This window comes from Hypanus sabinus, chromosome 8, assembly GCF_030144855.1.
Source record: "Hypanus sabinus isolate sHypSab1 chromosome 8, sHypSab1.hap1, whole genome shotgun sequence".
Classification (NCBI taxonomy): domain Eukaryota; kingdom Metazoa; phylum Chordata; class Chondrichthyes; order Myliobatiformes; family Dasyatidae; genus Hypanus; species Hypanus sabinus.
Window position 1 is genome coordinate 110,834,660 of NC_082713.1, and position 14,464 is coordinate 110,849,123.

Consider the following 14,464-nt stretch of genomic DNA (forward strand, 5'->3'; position numbering starts at 1 on the left):
ATGTGTCATCTTCATTACTTACCTCATCTTTATATTTCCTGCCTTGGTGATGTGATACAATGATTTTGACCATTGCATCCTCCAAATCTTCACTGTCACTGTAACACCACTCAGCTGATGTTACCACTCAGCCTTTTAATCTAGTACAGTAGGGTTATTTTTTTCAGCTAGTGTCAAATCTTTTCGTGGCACCTTGGTAAGTGTTCTTAAAGTCAAAATAAAAAAAAACAAAATTATCAAAAATCACTGCTTTTTGAATCTGTGTCAGCCGGCCCAAATAGATAACAGAACACAATCACATGCACCGATGTTACTTAAAAACTGCTCATTCTAAGCATGGTGTAGTGTCTAACAGCCCCACAAATGCACACAGCTGAAGGTAGTTAGAAGCTGTTCAGCTTCTCCTGTTCTCCTGTCCCAATTAAGCATCATAATGTCCCAAATAAACAAAGGGAATCCCAGATATTTTCTTGATCAGATTTTGTTCTTTAAAAGTTGTCCCAAATAAGCAGCTGCCCCAATTAACAGATGGGCCAATTAACTGGAGTCCATTGTACACGTAAATGTATATGCCGAATGAAGTTGGTTCTTAATTAGAAGAGGGTAAGACCTTGGGTGGTGAGGGTCCTTCACGATGGATATACTCAATGTGGATGTGATGTTGCTTCATGCCTGCTGTTGCTTTAATGAAGGTGTAAAAGTTTAATATTAACCCTGGGTTTAATATTTACCAGGCAGCTCACTTTAGAAAACTGCTTCATACTTTGAAGTTTGCATATTTATGAGAGTGACTAGTGTAGAGTTCTGTTTATGGTTCCAATATGTAGAGTATTGCTTGGACAAATTAACTTCAGGCATATTGAGCTAATATGAAAAGCAGGCATCAGTTAGTCTTTTGGGGAAGGTTAAACGAGGCTGCAGTTAATTATTGAGACTCCTTCCCTTCACTCTCCACAAATCACTTGAGCTATTTGAATTGGCAAAAAAGAGATATGGTTCAGTTCATCCAGCCTCCTCTGTATTGGTGAGATCCGACACAGATTGGCGAACAGCTTTGCTCTGTCCACCACAAGAGGCAGAATCTCCCGTTTCATTTTGATTTCCCATGTATTGGTCTTCCATTACTCTTGGACCATTAAACATTGTTGTGCAGTTGGCAGGTTCCCTGGATTCCATTAACCACAGTCTGAAGGACATTGAAGGTGCATTGTTGCCTGGTAGTCAGCTATCAGATCACTGGACGTATCAAACGGGGACACACCCAGAGGACAAAAAGTAAGCTTCACTCTCCAAATATATTTAATAAAGTTACTCAGCAGATCAGGCAGCATCTATGGAGGGAAATGAACAGTTGACATTTCCGACTGGGACTCTTCAATATTGGAAAGGAAGAGAAAAGAATTAATAAAAAGAAGGTGGAGGGAGGGGACGGCAGGTTACCAGTAAGACAGGAGAAGGGGAAGGTGGGTGGATGGGGGATGAAGTGAGAAGACTCCTCCTTCTGCCCTTTACCTTTTCCACCTGCCATCTCGCAGCTTCTCACTTAATTCACCCCCCCCCCCCACCCATCTGTCCTCACTTATCACCTGCCAGCTTCCCCTTTCTCCATCTTACTCTGGCTTCTTCCCCCTTCCTTTTCCAGCCCTGAAGTTGGGCCTCAGCCTGAAACGCCGACTGTTCATTCCCCTCCAATGATGCTGCCTGACGTGCCGAGTTCCCTCAGCATTTTGCGTATGTCGCTGTGGATTAACAGTATTTGCAGAATCTTTTGTGTTAAATCACTACATTAATGTCAGATATTTTTCTTTTTACTTCCCAGCATTGAGAAACTTCAGGTTCTCCTGGACTTGATAACTGAAATCTATATTCAGTTCAAAAAGGATAAAGCAATGCACAGTAAGAAGCATTATGAAATACTCCGTGGCAGGGTGGTGGAAGAGTGGTCCGCCTGTTACTTAAGAATTATTCATTGCATTTAGTTTTACATATACCTGAAGAAGGGTCTCAGCCTGAAACATTGACAGTTCATTCCCCTCCATAGATGCTGCCTGACTTGCTGAGTTCTTCCAGTATTTTGTGTGTGTTGCTCTAGATTTCCAGCATCTGCAGAATCTCTCTTGTTAATTACATATACCTTGGTATTCTCCAGAGAATGAGGAGTGACCTTAAAATATATTAGAGGCATAGTTAAAGTGGTTGGTAACTTTCTTTTTCCCGGGATTTGGGGTGGTCCAATTCTAGGGAGCATAAAGTTAGGGTGAGTGGGGCAAAAGGGACCTGAGGGGGTAACTTTTTCATGCAGAGTGGTGAGAATATGGACCGTGCTGTCGGAGAAAGTGATTGAGGCAGATTCAATAGTGTGTTGGATCTTGATGCTATTACAATACAAGAGTTATTCGAAAGTCAAGAATGAGGCATAAAACTGTTGCTTCCAATCATTTTGAGGTGTTACAAAAACAAAAAAGAATCAGTGAAAGAGAAAACAAAGGAAAGGAAAGAGTAAATGTTTTGTGGTCTTCTCATACCAGACTACTGATAACGGAAAATTCCATTGGTAACAGTTAACCAGTCAGATAGCCATATTCAGGTAATATGACAACCATCACTGAAACCAAGAAGTTTCCAGAAAAATACATGGGCAACTGAACCATAATTACTGGAAGATTCACTGAACAACCGTGTATACAGTTGGCCCTCCTTATCTGCTGGGGATTGGTTCTGGGACCCCCCCCCCCCCCCCAGAGATACCAAAAAACATGGATGCTCAAGTCCCTTATATAAAATGGTGTAGTATTTGCATATAACCTATGTACATCCTCCCGTATACTTTAACTCATCTCTAGGTTACTTATAATACCTAATACAATGTAAATGCTATGTAAATAGTTGTTATACTGTATTGTTCAGGGAATGATGACAAGAAAATAAAAGAGTGTACATGTTCAGTACAGGTGCAACCATCGTAGCTCTTCTGGGAACGCTGATGCTGCCTCAGCATCAGCCGATCCTGATTCTACTGTGATCTTTAAGTTCTTGAGGCTGTAGCGCTTCACATAGCTAACCAGCCATCCCTTACTAGCCTTAACCACCTTCCTCACAGTCACAACACAAGATGTGAGGCGAACAATGCTCAAACAACGAGTGCTGGAGAGAGAACTTCTGGGTTTTCCTGAGCTGCAGTGGGTTGAATCTGCGCCTGCGGAACCCATGGATAAGGAGGGCCAACTGTATAGGTGATTATATAAAACTACAAACAACTAACAGAAAGTTGAACCACAAAGAGATGTAATAATTTCACACCTCGATCCAACAAGTATTATTTATCCAGTGTCTTCCCTCTACCTTTCCAGTCCTGGTGAAGGAACTCTACCTGAAACGTCAATTATTTATTCATTTCCATAGATGCTGCCAGACATGCTAAGTTTCTCCAGCATTTGGTGTGTGTTGCTCTGGGTTTTCAGAATCTGCAGAATTTCTTATCTTTAAGTATAATTTAAGAAGCGTGAGTGGGATATGGGTCATATGCAGTAATGTGGGACCAGTGGGTGGGCATTATGGTTAGCATGGACTTAATGGGTTGAAGGACCTCTTTTGTCTTACGATCTACGAAACAAGGATTATACCCAGAGTGTTGTTTCTCTTTCAGAACTGCCTTACAATGAAGAACAGATTCACAAATTTGATAAGTAAGTGTTTAGTACTTGCCGAATTTGTTTCCTGTTGCTAATGCTGTAGATATTTAAGGGTTGATAATTTTACATGCTGAAGTTTCATTAAAATGACAGTTTCCTGTCATGATAAATTTCTTTCTTTCAAGATTGTTCCAAGTGTTGTGACATTTACAAGAGGATACCCCTTGATAATATGTATTGAACCACAGAAATAGGCAGGATAAAGCAATTCCTTTGCTTTTATATAACTTCCGTCAATCTTTATTGTGCCAGTATTTCAGACTCAAGTATATTTAACTTTCTCAGTTTCCATCACTTTTTCAGAACCAGGTTTATTATCAGTGACGTATGTTGTGAAATTTGTTGTGTTTGTGGCAGTCGGATGGTGCAGCACAGTTTATAAAAATTATTGACTTTGAATGAGTAAGAAATGCTGCAAAAGAGGAAGTGTTCAAGGACCATTCTGAAATCTGAGAGCAGAGGGGGAAAGGCAATTTAAAGTTCCACCTTCAGTGTTCAGAACAGCAAAGAAAAGCTTTTTTACATCATTCATCGGTTGGTGAATTTTGCAAAGGTGGCCCTCTGCTCTACTGTGTCCTTGCCTGTGGTCCTCAGGTCAGCAATGACCCAGGTCTCTGATTCTTTCGACTACTGTATTCACACCCCTCTTTTCCTCGCCCACCACAACTCCTTGGGTATCCGGGTGGGAGATTGCTGATCTCTTTCAACCCATAACCCTCTGAAATTGGACAGCTTCCATTTCTTCCCTCTTTCATCCTTGAATTTAGTTGCTCTGTCATTACCTTCAACAGCCCCAACTGGAGCTGTGTAGTTCCTCTCACTGTGATTCCTTCCTCCAAGTATTTGCCTTAGACCTGACTCTTTGATCTAAGTATCTCATGTGTCAGATTTTTATCTGCTAATGCCTCTGTGATTGGTTGTTGTAAAGACACCATGTACTAGATCAGGCATGGGCAAACTACGGCCCGGGGGCCATATGCGGCCCGTTAAGCTTTTTAATCCGGCCCGCAGAACTTGATGAAATTATATTAATAAACCTTGTTAACGTTTTTTCCCCGCAATTCTGGCGTTTTCCCAATAGATGACGCACTCTATATACATTTGTGGCGACCCATTTCCTGGCACATCCGAACCGGCTCACAATTAGCCAGCGTTCCGGCTAAGGGAGATAGCCTGCAGGGATTTGCGAGCACAGAGCTTTGGAGCCTCTGCGCCACGGGGGGCAGGTTGAGGGAGGCTTAAAAGTGAGGCTGGGGATTTCGAATAAAGTTTTTTTTCTTCGACTGCAGTTACCGACTCCGTGTCGTAATTTTAGCGCTGCATGTAGCACACCGCTACACATTGACCTTTGTTGAGGTGCAGCGTATTACTCCACATTTGCGCTTTACTCTTTGTTCGGCTCGACCTATTTGTGTGAACAGGCGTTCAGCGTCATGAACATCAACAAAGCCAGCCACAGATCCAAGTTAACTGACCAACACCTCAGATCCATCCTGAGAATCGCCACAACAAAACTAAATCCAGACTTTGATGCGCTGGCTAAAAAGGGAGACCAACAACACTGTTCCCACTGAAATTAAAAATAAGTTTCTTCATTGTGTTATGTAAAAAATGCATTTGAAAATATTTTTTTCAATAAGCCTTACATGTTACATGTCATTTCTGTTAAGTGATGGACATGAGTAGTGCGCAGGTACACGTACGTTCTCAAAATAAAAAATGCGCTCCAGATCAAATAACGGGCTCCGCATACTGGCGCGCTCTCACTGTTCTGTCCTTGTGCTGGTCGTTGTTGAGTTTTGGCACAGGGGACAATTGAATAAGAAGGAGCAGGACAAGTAGACCTGCATCTCCTACCGTTTTTGAAATAAAGACAGGCAGTAGGAGAGTGATGATAATATCTTGAAGGATAACAGAATTTTCAGTGCTTTAAAATAATAACTGTTACTATTAAAAAAAGCTGTATTTTATTCATTTAATTTTCAGTGTTTTAAAAGTCATTTCAATAAATAGCTAAATACCATGGGACTTCAAAGACAGATATTTTGTTGTAACACATTTGTTCATTTTCAATTGAAATTAAAGCACATGTTTTCTACATATCCCATGATATTTTATTTTCTCTTATGAGGTGTATTACCAAAACACTCCGTCCATCTGCTCCTGGTCCGGCCCCCCTGTCAAATTTTAGAACCCTTTGTGGCCCACAAGTCAAAAAGTTTTCCCACCCCTGTACTAGATGATACTGATGTGACTAAACATATTGATGAAGGAAGAGTAGTAGATGTAGTGTATATGGATTTCAACAAGGCATTTGATAAGGTATCCCATGCAAGGCTTATTGAGAAAGTAAGGAGGCATGGGATCCAAGGGGAACATTGCTTTGTGGATCCAGAACTGGCTTGCCCACAGAAGGCAAAGAGTGGTTGTAGATGGGTCATATTCTGCATGGAGGTCGGTCACCAGTGGTGTGCCTCAGGGATCTGTTCTGGGACCCTTACTCTTTGTGATTTTTATAAATGACAAGGATGAGGAAGTGGAGGGATGGTTTAGTAAGTTTGCTGATGACACAAAAGTTGGAGGTGTTGTGGATAGTGTGGAGGGCTGTCAGAGGTTACAGAGGGACATTGATAGGATGCAAAACTGGGCTGAGAAGTGGCAGATGGAGTTCAGCCCAGATGAGTGTGAAGTGGTTCATTTTGATAGGTGAACTATGATGGCAGAATATAGCATTAATGGTAAGACTCTTGGCAGTGTGGAGGATCAGAAGGACCTCGGGGTCTGAGTCCCTAGGACACTCAAAGCTGCTTCGCAGGTTGATTCTGTGGTTAAGAAGGCAAATGGTGTATTAGCTTTCATCAATCGTGGGATTGAATTTAAGAGCCGAGGGGTAATGTTGCAGCTATATAGGACCCTGGTCAGACCCCACTTGGAGTACTGTGCTCAGTTCTGGTTGCCTCACTACGGGAAGGATGTGGAAGCCATAGAAAGATTGAAGAGGAGATTTACAAGGATGTTGCCTGGATTGGGGAGCATGCCTTATGAGAATAGGTTGAGTGAACTCGGCTTTTTCTCCTCAGAACAACGGAGGATGAGGGGTGACTTGATAGAGTTGTACAAGATGATGAGAGGCATTGATCATGTGGATAGTCAGAGGTTTTTTCCCAGGGCTGAAATGGCTAGCACAAGAGGGCACAGGTTTAAGGTGCTGGGGAGTAGGTACAGAGGAGATGTCATGGGTAAGTTTTTTTACTAGAGAGTGGTGAGTGCGTGGAATGGGCTGCTGGCAATGGTGGTGGAGGTGGATACGATAGGGTCTTTTAAGAGACTTTTGGATAGATGTGTGGAGCTTAGAAAAACAGAAGGCTATGGGTAACCCTAGTAATTTCTAAGGTAGGGACACGTTCGGCTCAACTTTGTGGGCCAAAGGGCCTGTATTGTGCTGTAGGTTTTCTATGTTTCTAGATGGTTTGAAGGATCTGTGACTCTGTGTGTTAGGACTCTATGGCGTAAAATGAAAAAAAAAATGCTAATCTTTTTGCCCTCTAACTTAACTTTTCAATGTACGTTTTATCAATTGAGGGAATGCAAAAGTGGATGAGACAGTAGCATAGTGGTTAGTCCAATGCTTTACAATAGCAGCAACACACCCCCTGCTGTCTAAAGAGTTTGTATGTTCTTACTGTGATTGTTAGAGGTTTCTCCGTGTGCTCCAGTCCAAAGATGTACCGGTTGGTAGGTTAAGTAGTGATTGTAAATTGTCCCGTGATTCAGCTAGAGTTAGGGACCAGAAGGGCCTGTTCCATGCTATATCTCAGTAAATAAAAATCACCATTACAGAGGGAGATAGAAATACCCTCCAGTCGGTATTGTGGTGAGATACTGGGTAATAGAATCTGTTCTGATTGTCGGTTTCAGAAACACTAGCTACAGAAAAGTATCCTGTGGTGACTGAAATCATGCAATCCACTCCTCTGTCCCCTTTTACGTGCACACACAGTCATACATCCTTCCAGGATCTGAGAACCATATTTCAACGTGTACAACACAGGGCCACCTGTGTTCTAAACAATCTGTTCCTTAAAATTACCTTGTGACTAGATTGCAAGAGGGAGATAAAAATCTGGTTGAGTGGTGCCACAACAATCTCTCACTCAGCAAAAACCAAAGACTGATTATTGTCTACAGGAGGAAGGAGCCAGAGGTCAATGGGCCAGTCCTCATTGGAGGATCAGAGGTGGAGAGGGTCAGTAGCTTTAAATTCCTTGGCGTTATTGTATCAGGGGATCTGTCCTGGAACCAGCAAGCGTCATCACTAAGAAGGTGCAGCAGTGCCTCTACTTTCTGAGAACTTGCACAGATTTGGCATGTCACTAAAGACTTGACAAACTTCTATAGATGCACAGTGGAGAGTGTCCTTTTTGGATGCATCACAGCCAGGTGTGGAAACACCAAAGCTCAGGATCAGAAAAGGCTACAGAAAGTGGTGGTGGATACAGCCCAGTTCGTCACAGACGAAGCCCACCCCACCATTAAATACATTTACTAGGACTCCTGAAACAAGAAAGCAGCATCCATCATCAAAGACTCCCACCATCTGGGCTGTGCCCTTCTCTCACCACTGCTGTCAGGAAGGAGGTCCCACACACCAGATTCAGGAATGATTATTACCTTTCAACCATCAGGCTCCCGAACCAGCGTGGACACAGACACTCTCAAGGACTCTTTACAACTGATTTTCTCTTTTTTTTTATTATTTGCACATTGTATGTTTTGTACATTGGTATTTGTCAGTTTTGTTTATGCATATTTTTTGTAGATTCTATTTTTTTTCCCCCTGTAAATGCTTGGAAGAAAATGAATTTCAGGGTAGTATATGGTGACAAGTGCTCACTTTGATAATAAATTTACTTTGAACTTTGAATGTAAATGTGGTGGTTTCTCCTTTCAGGCAGAAAATGTGGCGTCACGTTGTTAAAGCCATGTCCTTGTTCAAAGATGAATGTTTTGCAAAATACCAAACGCTTCTTGACAAAGCGGACGACTGGATGAAGTAAGCTACTTGTTATTTCATAGTTTATAATGCAGTTGGACTTTTTATTCACTTTTACATTGATTCGATTTGTAATTCTGAGCTCATTGGTGAAGTTTCACCCTCAGTTTACTCTGACTCCTGACAGCACATAAAACAACACAGTACAGGCCCTTCAGCCCACAATGTTGTGCTGTCCTTCTTAAGATCAATATAACCCTTCCCTCCTACATAGCCCTCCATTTTCCTATCATTCATCTGTCTATTTAAGAGTTTCTCCAATGCCCCTAATGTATCTGCCTTTACCACCACCCCTGGCAGGGTGTTCCACGCACAAACAACCTGTGTAAAAACGACCTACCTTTAATACCCCCTATGCTTTCCTCTAATCACCTTAAAATTATACCCCCTGACATTAGTCATTTCCACTTGACAGTACGTCAAGCAACAGGGTCATGTACATAACAGCTACAACTGGTTCATTGTACCTATCCTTGTTCTGATGGTTGGAGATCATAATTACGTTCTTCTTTCTACCTCCTGTAACCCTGACCTCCCTGTTGTGCACCTCCCTCGACAGAGGCAAAAATCACATTAAATTAGGACCCACAAGAGAAAGGTAAAAGAATGCTGGTTGTTCCTCTCTTATCTCGCCCAGTCCTAAGTTGAGGAAAAGTGCAGAGGTTGCATTGTCCGGACACGAAGTTTTTAATGCTGAACCACAATCGTAGTCGAGCAGTTTATCTGTGCACTTCAGCTATACTGACCCACTGTTAAATTGACAGAATGCCACACTGCCTGGCTTCCTGATCATCACCCGTTTCAGTTCGACTTCCCATTCCCACATGTCAGTCCATGGCCTCCTCTACTGCACTCAGGATAGAGGAGCAACGTCTCATATTCCAACTGGGTAACCCCAAGCTGGTGGTATCCACATCGATTTCTCTAACTTGTTAATTGCTCCCCCCTCCCCCATTTTTCCATTCCCCATTCTGGATTCACTCTTGCCCTTTATCTTCTCAGCTGTCCATCCTTTTCCTCAGTCCCCTTCTCCTTCCTGTCCACTGCCCTATCCTATTTGATTCTTCCTTCTGCAGCACTTTACCTCTTCTACTTATCACCTCCCAGCTTTTCATATCACCCCTCCCCCACCCCAGTTTATCTTTGCCCTCACTTGGTCTCACCTATCACCTGCCAGCTTGTACTCCTCCCACTCCCTCCACTTCTTAATCTGCCTTTTTCACCCTTTCATTTTCAGCCCAAAATGTCGACTGTTTATTCCTCTCCATAGATGCTGCCAGATCTGCTGAATTCCTCCATCATTTTGCTCCAGATTTCCAGCACTTGCAGAATCTAACCCAGCGGCATTGTTGTTGTAGTTCTGTGCCCAGGTAATGTGAATTGAGTATAAAATGTTCTGTTTCCTCCAGGAAGATGCATTTTCTGAGAAAGCAGATGCTGAACGTCACTAACCAGTTTGTAAACATCGAGCAAGAAGTGTTCACCTATCAAGAGCACATCAAAAAGGTACCTCGGCTTAGTCTTGGGAAAGGTGGCCAACAACCTTGAAAATTTGTTGTGGGTTTGAATGTCTCTAAGGTTGGTGAGGATGCCTTTTTGAGTTGCATTGAGAGGTACCCCGAGCTACTGTTGAAGGTGTTAGGGAGCCAGTTGTGTGTGTGAGGTTGATCCTCAGGAGGCGATGATTAACCTCTAGCACTCTGCTACGAGCAGCTGAGTGAGAAATCACCTGGGTTACCTATGCAATGTGCTTTCAGTTATCAGAGTCAAAGTCATAGAGCCGGGAAACGGGTCCTTTGGGCCTCCTCATCTACACTGACCGAAATGGAAACCTTAATCTCATAATCAGGTTTATTATCACTGACCTTCTGTTGTGAAGTGTGTTGTTTTGTGACAGCACTACAGTGCAATACATAAACAGACTATAATAAATATATTTTTAAAAATTAAGTAAGTAGACTAAAAAGAAGCTGAAATAGTGAGGTGGTGTTCATGGAGAGTTCAGAAGTCTGATGGCAGACGGAGGAAGCTGTTCCTAAAATGTGTCTTCAGGCTCCTGTACTTTTCCCATTTCCACTACAGTTCTTCAAACAGATACTCAGATTGGCTTTCATGTTTTCCCACTTGGCCATATATACCAAGTTCTGAGGGAGGTTACTGCTTACTTGAAGCATTAACTCCATCTCTCTGCAGCAGATATGGAGATGTCTGCCAAAGATAACCCACTGGTTAAAACAACAGAAGCAGCAGAGACGATCTAGTCCCATTTGCTTACATTTGACCTTTAACCCTCTAAGCCTTCGCAATACACGTACTTATGCGGTTGTGGATTGTAATTGTACCTCCTTCTACAATTCCTCTGGCAGCTCGTTCCTTACACACAGCATCCTCTGTGTGAAAAAGTTGCCCCTCAGGTTCCTTGAACAGTTCCGTCCAACATGGTGGCTCAGCCGCTTGTGTGAAGCCATTACAGCTCAGAGCATCGGAGTTCAGAGTTCAATTCCAGTGTCATCTGTAAGAAAAGGTGTATTTTCACATGAAGCTACACGTTGGGTTTTCTTTGGGAGCTCCACCGTCCTCCCACAGTCCAAAGACGTACTGGCTGTTAGGTGAATTGGTGATTTTAAGTTGTCTTGTGATTAGGCTAGGGTTAGATCAGTGAGCTGCTGGGCGGTGTGGCTTGTTGGGCCGGAAGGGCCTGTTGTGCACTGTATCTCTAAATGAAATAAATAAACTGCTAATAAATACTGCCAATGGTCAAAAAGAAGTTTGCCAAGTCATGAAAACAAAGGGGTCTGTTGGCATTTTAATTGGTGAACTGGAGGGAAGCTATTGGAGTGTCAGGGTGAAGGCGGTAGATAGAGTTTACAATGAAACCACCAAGATTGTGCCTGATCATCGATCAGAATGGATAACCCTGGCTGCTTTCCATCCCTGCTCACTAGTACCATCATTCCTTAACTCCTGATAACCTATCAATGACCTTAGTGATGCTCTCTCGACCCCTGGGGACTTTGGTCCAAAAATTGTAACCATCCACAGTTCAGTGCCCAGTTCTAATTCATGTTATCCACAGTTCTGTGGCTTATAAGAATGAGTTATATAAAAGTAATTGTGTTCAATTATTACTAGGGTTCTTTTTCATTCTGTCTTCCCCATGTCTCTTCGTTTTCCCTGCACCCTCCACCCATTCTGCCTCCCCATTCCCCCTCTGCCAATGTAATGCCCCTCTCCTCTCCAGCTGCAGGAGCTGCTGCCTCAGAAGTCTGTCATGGCGATGTCCAGTGACTGGAAAGCACCAGTATCACACTTCAACCCCAGCCAGAGCACACTGATGGAAATGACCATCGGGTAAGTACTCCTCAAAGTGGAATGCATTCAAGCAGACAACTGCAGATGGTGCAAATGGAATTAATTCTCAGCATTTTGGAAATACTCACTGGGTCAGGAGGAAGCTATGGACAGTCAGTGTTTCAGGTCAATTGGAACATGTCAAAGCTTGAAAATAACTTGTTTTATAATGCAAAGAAGGCAGCAACACGAACAAAGGTTATGTCTGTGCTGGGGTGGAGACAGAGAAGCTGATGCAAATATGGTGAGAGAATGTGGCGAGAGTTTAATTGCAGGGTTTGTCTGTCTGGGGATGGAATTAGATCAGAACAGAGGAGAAGGGGAAGGACAGCGTTGGATCTGTGAGATGGAGATCTGGGCATGCAGAATACTGTGACACCTGGCAGCACAGCCTGTCAAGTTGAGCTGTCTGAGGGATAACAGCACAGCCCGTCCTGTTGCCAATGTTTAAACTTTCCATCAAATTACCAAAAGCAATGGCCTCCAAAGGATTGTATGGAGTAGAAGGGGTAGAAAATGGAAAACATAATACAGGAAAGATGTAAATACGGTTGAAGGAGTTTACAAGGATGTTGCTGGGATTGGGTGACCTGAGTTGCAAGGAAAGATTAAAACTTTTTTCTCTGGAACATAGAAGGTTGAGGGGAGATTTGATAAGAGGTATACAAAATTATGAAGGGTAAGTGCAAGCAGGGTTTTTCCGCTGAGGTTGGGTGAGACTAGAACTGGAGGTCATGGATTATGGGTGAAAGGTGAAAAGTTTAAGGAGAACATGAGGGGAAACTTCAGAGAGTGGTGAAAGTGTGGAACGAGCTGCCAGTGGAAGAGGTGGATGAGATTTTGATTTTGAACATTTAAGAGAAGTTTGTATAGGTACATGGATGGGAAGGATAGGCAGAGCTACGGTCCAGGTGCAGGTTGATGAGACTAAGCAGTTTAAAAGGTTCAGCATGGACTAGATGGGTCGAAGGGCCTGTTGCTGTGCTGTTGTCTTCTATCACTTTATAACTCTAAATCTGGGGGCATTATAGACAGCAAGGAAGGCTACCAAAGCTTACAATGTGATCCTGATCAGCTTGGAAGATGGGCTGAAAAATGGCCGGTGGAGTGTAATGCCAATAACTGTGAGTGAGATGTTGCTCTTTGGGAGGACAAACAAAAGCAGGACTTGGACAGTAAATGGTAGCGCTCTGAGGAGTGTGGTGGAACATCCGATCTGGGAATACAGATCCATAATTCCTGGAAAGTGGCATCACAGGTAGAGAGTGTTGCAAAATGAGTTTTTGGTGCATTGGCCTTAATAAGTCAAAGTACAGTGGATCCTGGTTAATTGGGACTCATCGGGACCAGTACACTGAGGCCCAATTAAGTGGGTGTCTCAATTAGCAGAAGTTTCATGGAAGTAGTTAAGAGTATATTAAAAATAAAGACAAATTACAGTTTAACTGAGTAACTGATTATGTATTTAAATGAAATAGAAAAAAAATTAGAGCAGGAGCAATAGTGCTACAGTACTACAAAACTGATGGAGGAATTCATCCGGAGTACACTGAGGTGTTGTTTTAATTGACTGTAAATGAACCACGGCCAGGAATGCAGTTCTGCAATGTTTCATGGAGAGCAAAGAGCATGACAAGGTACAGAAATAGTCAAGGTCATCCACTGCAGCCAAGGAAGATCGCAGATTTGTGATGGGTGTTCATATTATGGGACCCAGACTCCCAAGATCAAGAGAGTGGAACTGCTCCCCTTAAGACCTCATTGTCGAATACAAAATCAGCGCAGACACCCAGAGCAGATAATTGATCCATTATGCAATCCATTGCTTTCTTTCAGCCTGATTGTGTTGTGTGTTTGTAGCCAAAGGAACCATTTGATATGGCAGAATAATAAAAGCCTGTTCAGTTGGCTTTGTAGATATCATCTGCACAAAATCTTTGAAGCAAGTTGGGAGTTTGGTAGATTTCTATGTTTTTGTGCTTACAGCATCGGCACTACCTTTCTCACTGAGTTTCCTTGAATTTAATGTGCTGCCTACGTTCCCATCAAGATAAGCAACTGTTGCTCTAAAATCTTCATGGCCAACTTCTTAGCTGGTTGCTCTGACTTGCCTTTTGACGGCTACACAAGTACACGTGTACAAGTTAGAAACTGGCAACAGTCTCCCGTCCAAATTAAGAGACATAGAGTACTAAATAAATGAAGGAAATTCCAGCTACTTTCTCAATTAGTTCTTCAAAAGATGTCCCAATTATCAGGAATCCACTGTATTGAGTGCAGGAGTCAGGAGATTATGTTGAAGTTGTATAAGACATTGGTGAGGACTAATTTGAAGAATCATGTGTAGTTCTGGTTATTTACCTAAAGG

At 42.7% G+C, this 14,464-nt stretch overlaps 1 protein-coding gene across 1 annotated transcript in view; it reads left to right on the forward strand.

Moving 5' to 3' along the window:
- The window catches only part of tbk1 (TANK-binding kinase 1), a 56,538-nt gene that overhangs the window by 35,934 nt on the left and 6,140 nt on the right, over positions 1-14,464 (forward strand). Inside the window, exons 14-19 of the mRNA XM_059977585.1 lie at positions 1,154-1,275; positions 1,820-1,896; positions 3,647-3,686; positions 8,644-8,745; positions 10,155-10,251; positions 11,987-12,096. Coding sequence (XP_059833568.1) covers positions 1,154-1,275; positions 1,820-1,896; positions 3,647-3,686; positions 8,644-8,745; positions 10,155-10,251; positions 11,987-12,096 — 548 coding nt within the window. The remainder of the gene's footprint in view (positions 1-1,153; positions 1,276-1,819; positions 1,897-3,646; positions 3,687-8,643; positions 8,746-10,154; positions 10,252-11,986; positions 12,097-14,464) is intronic.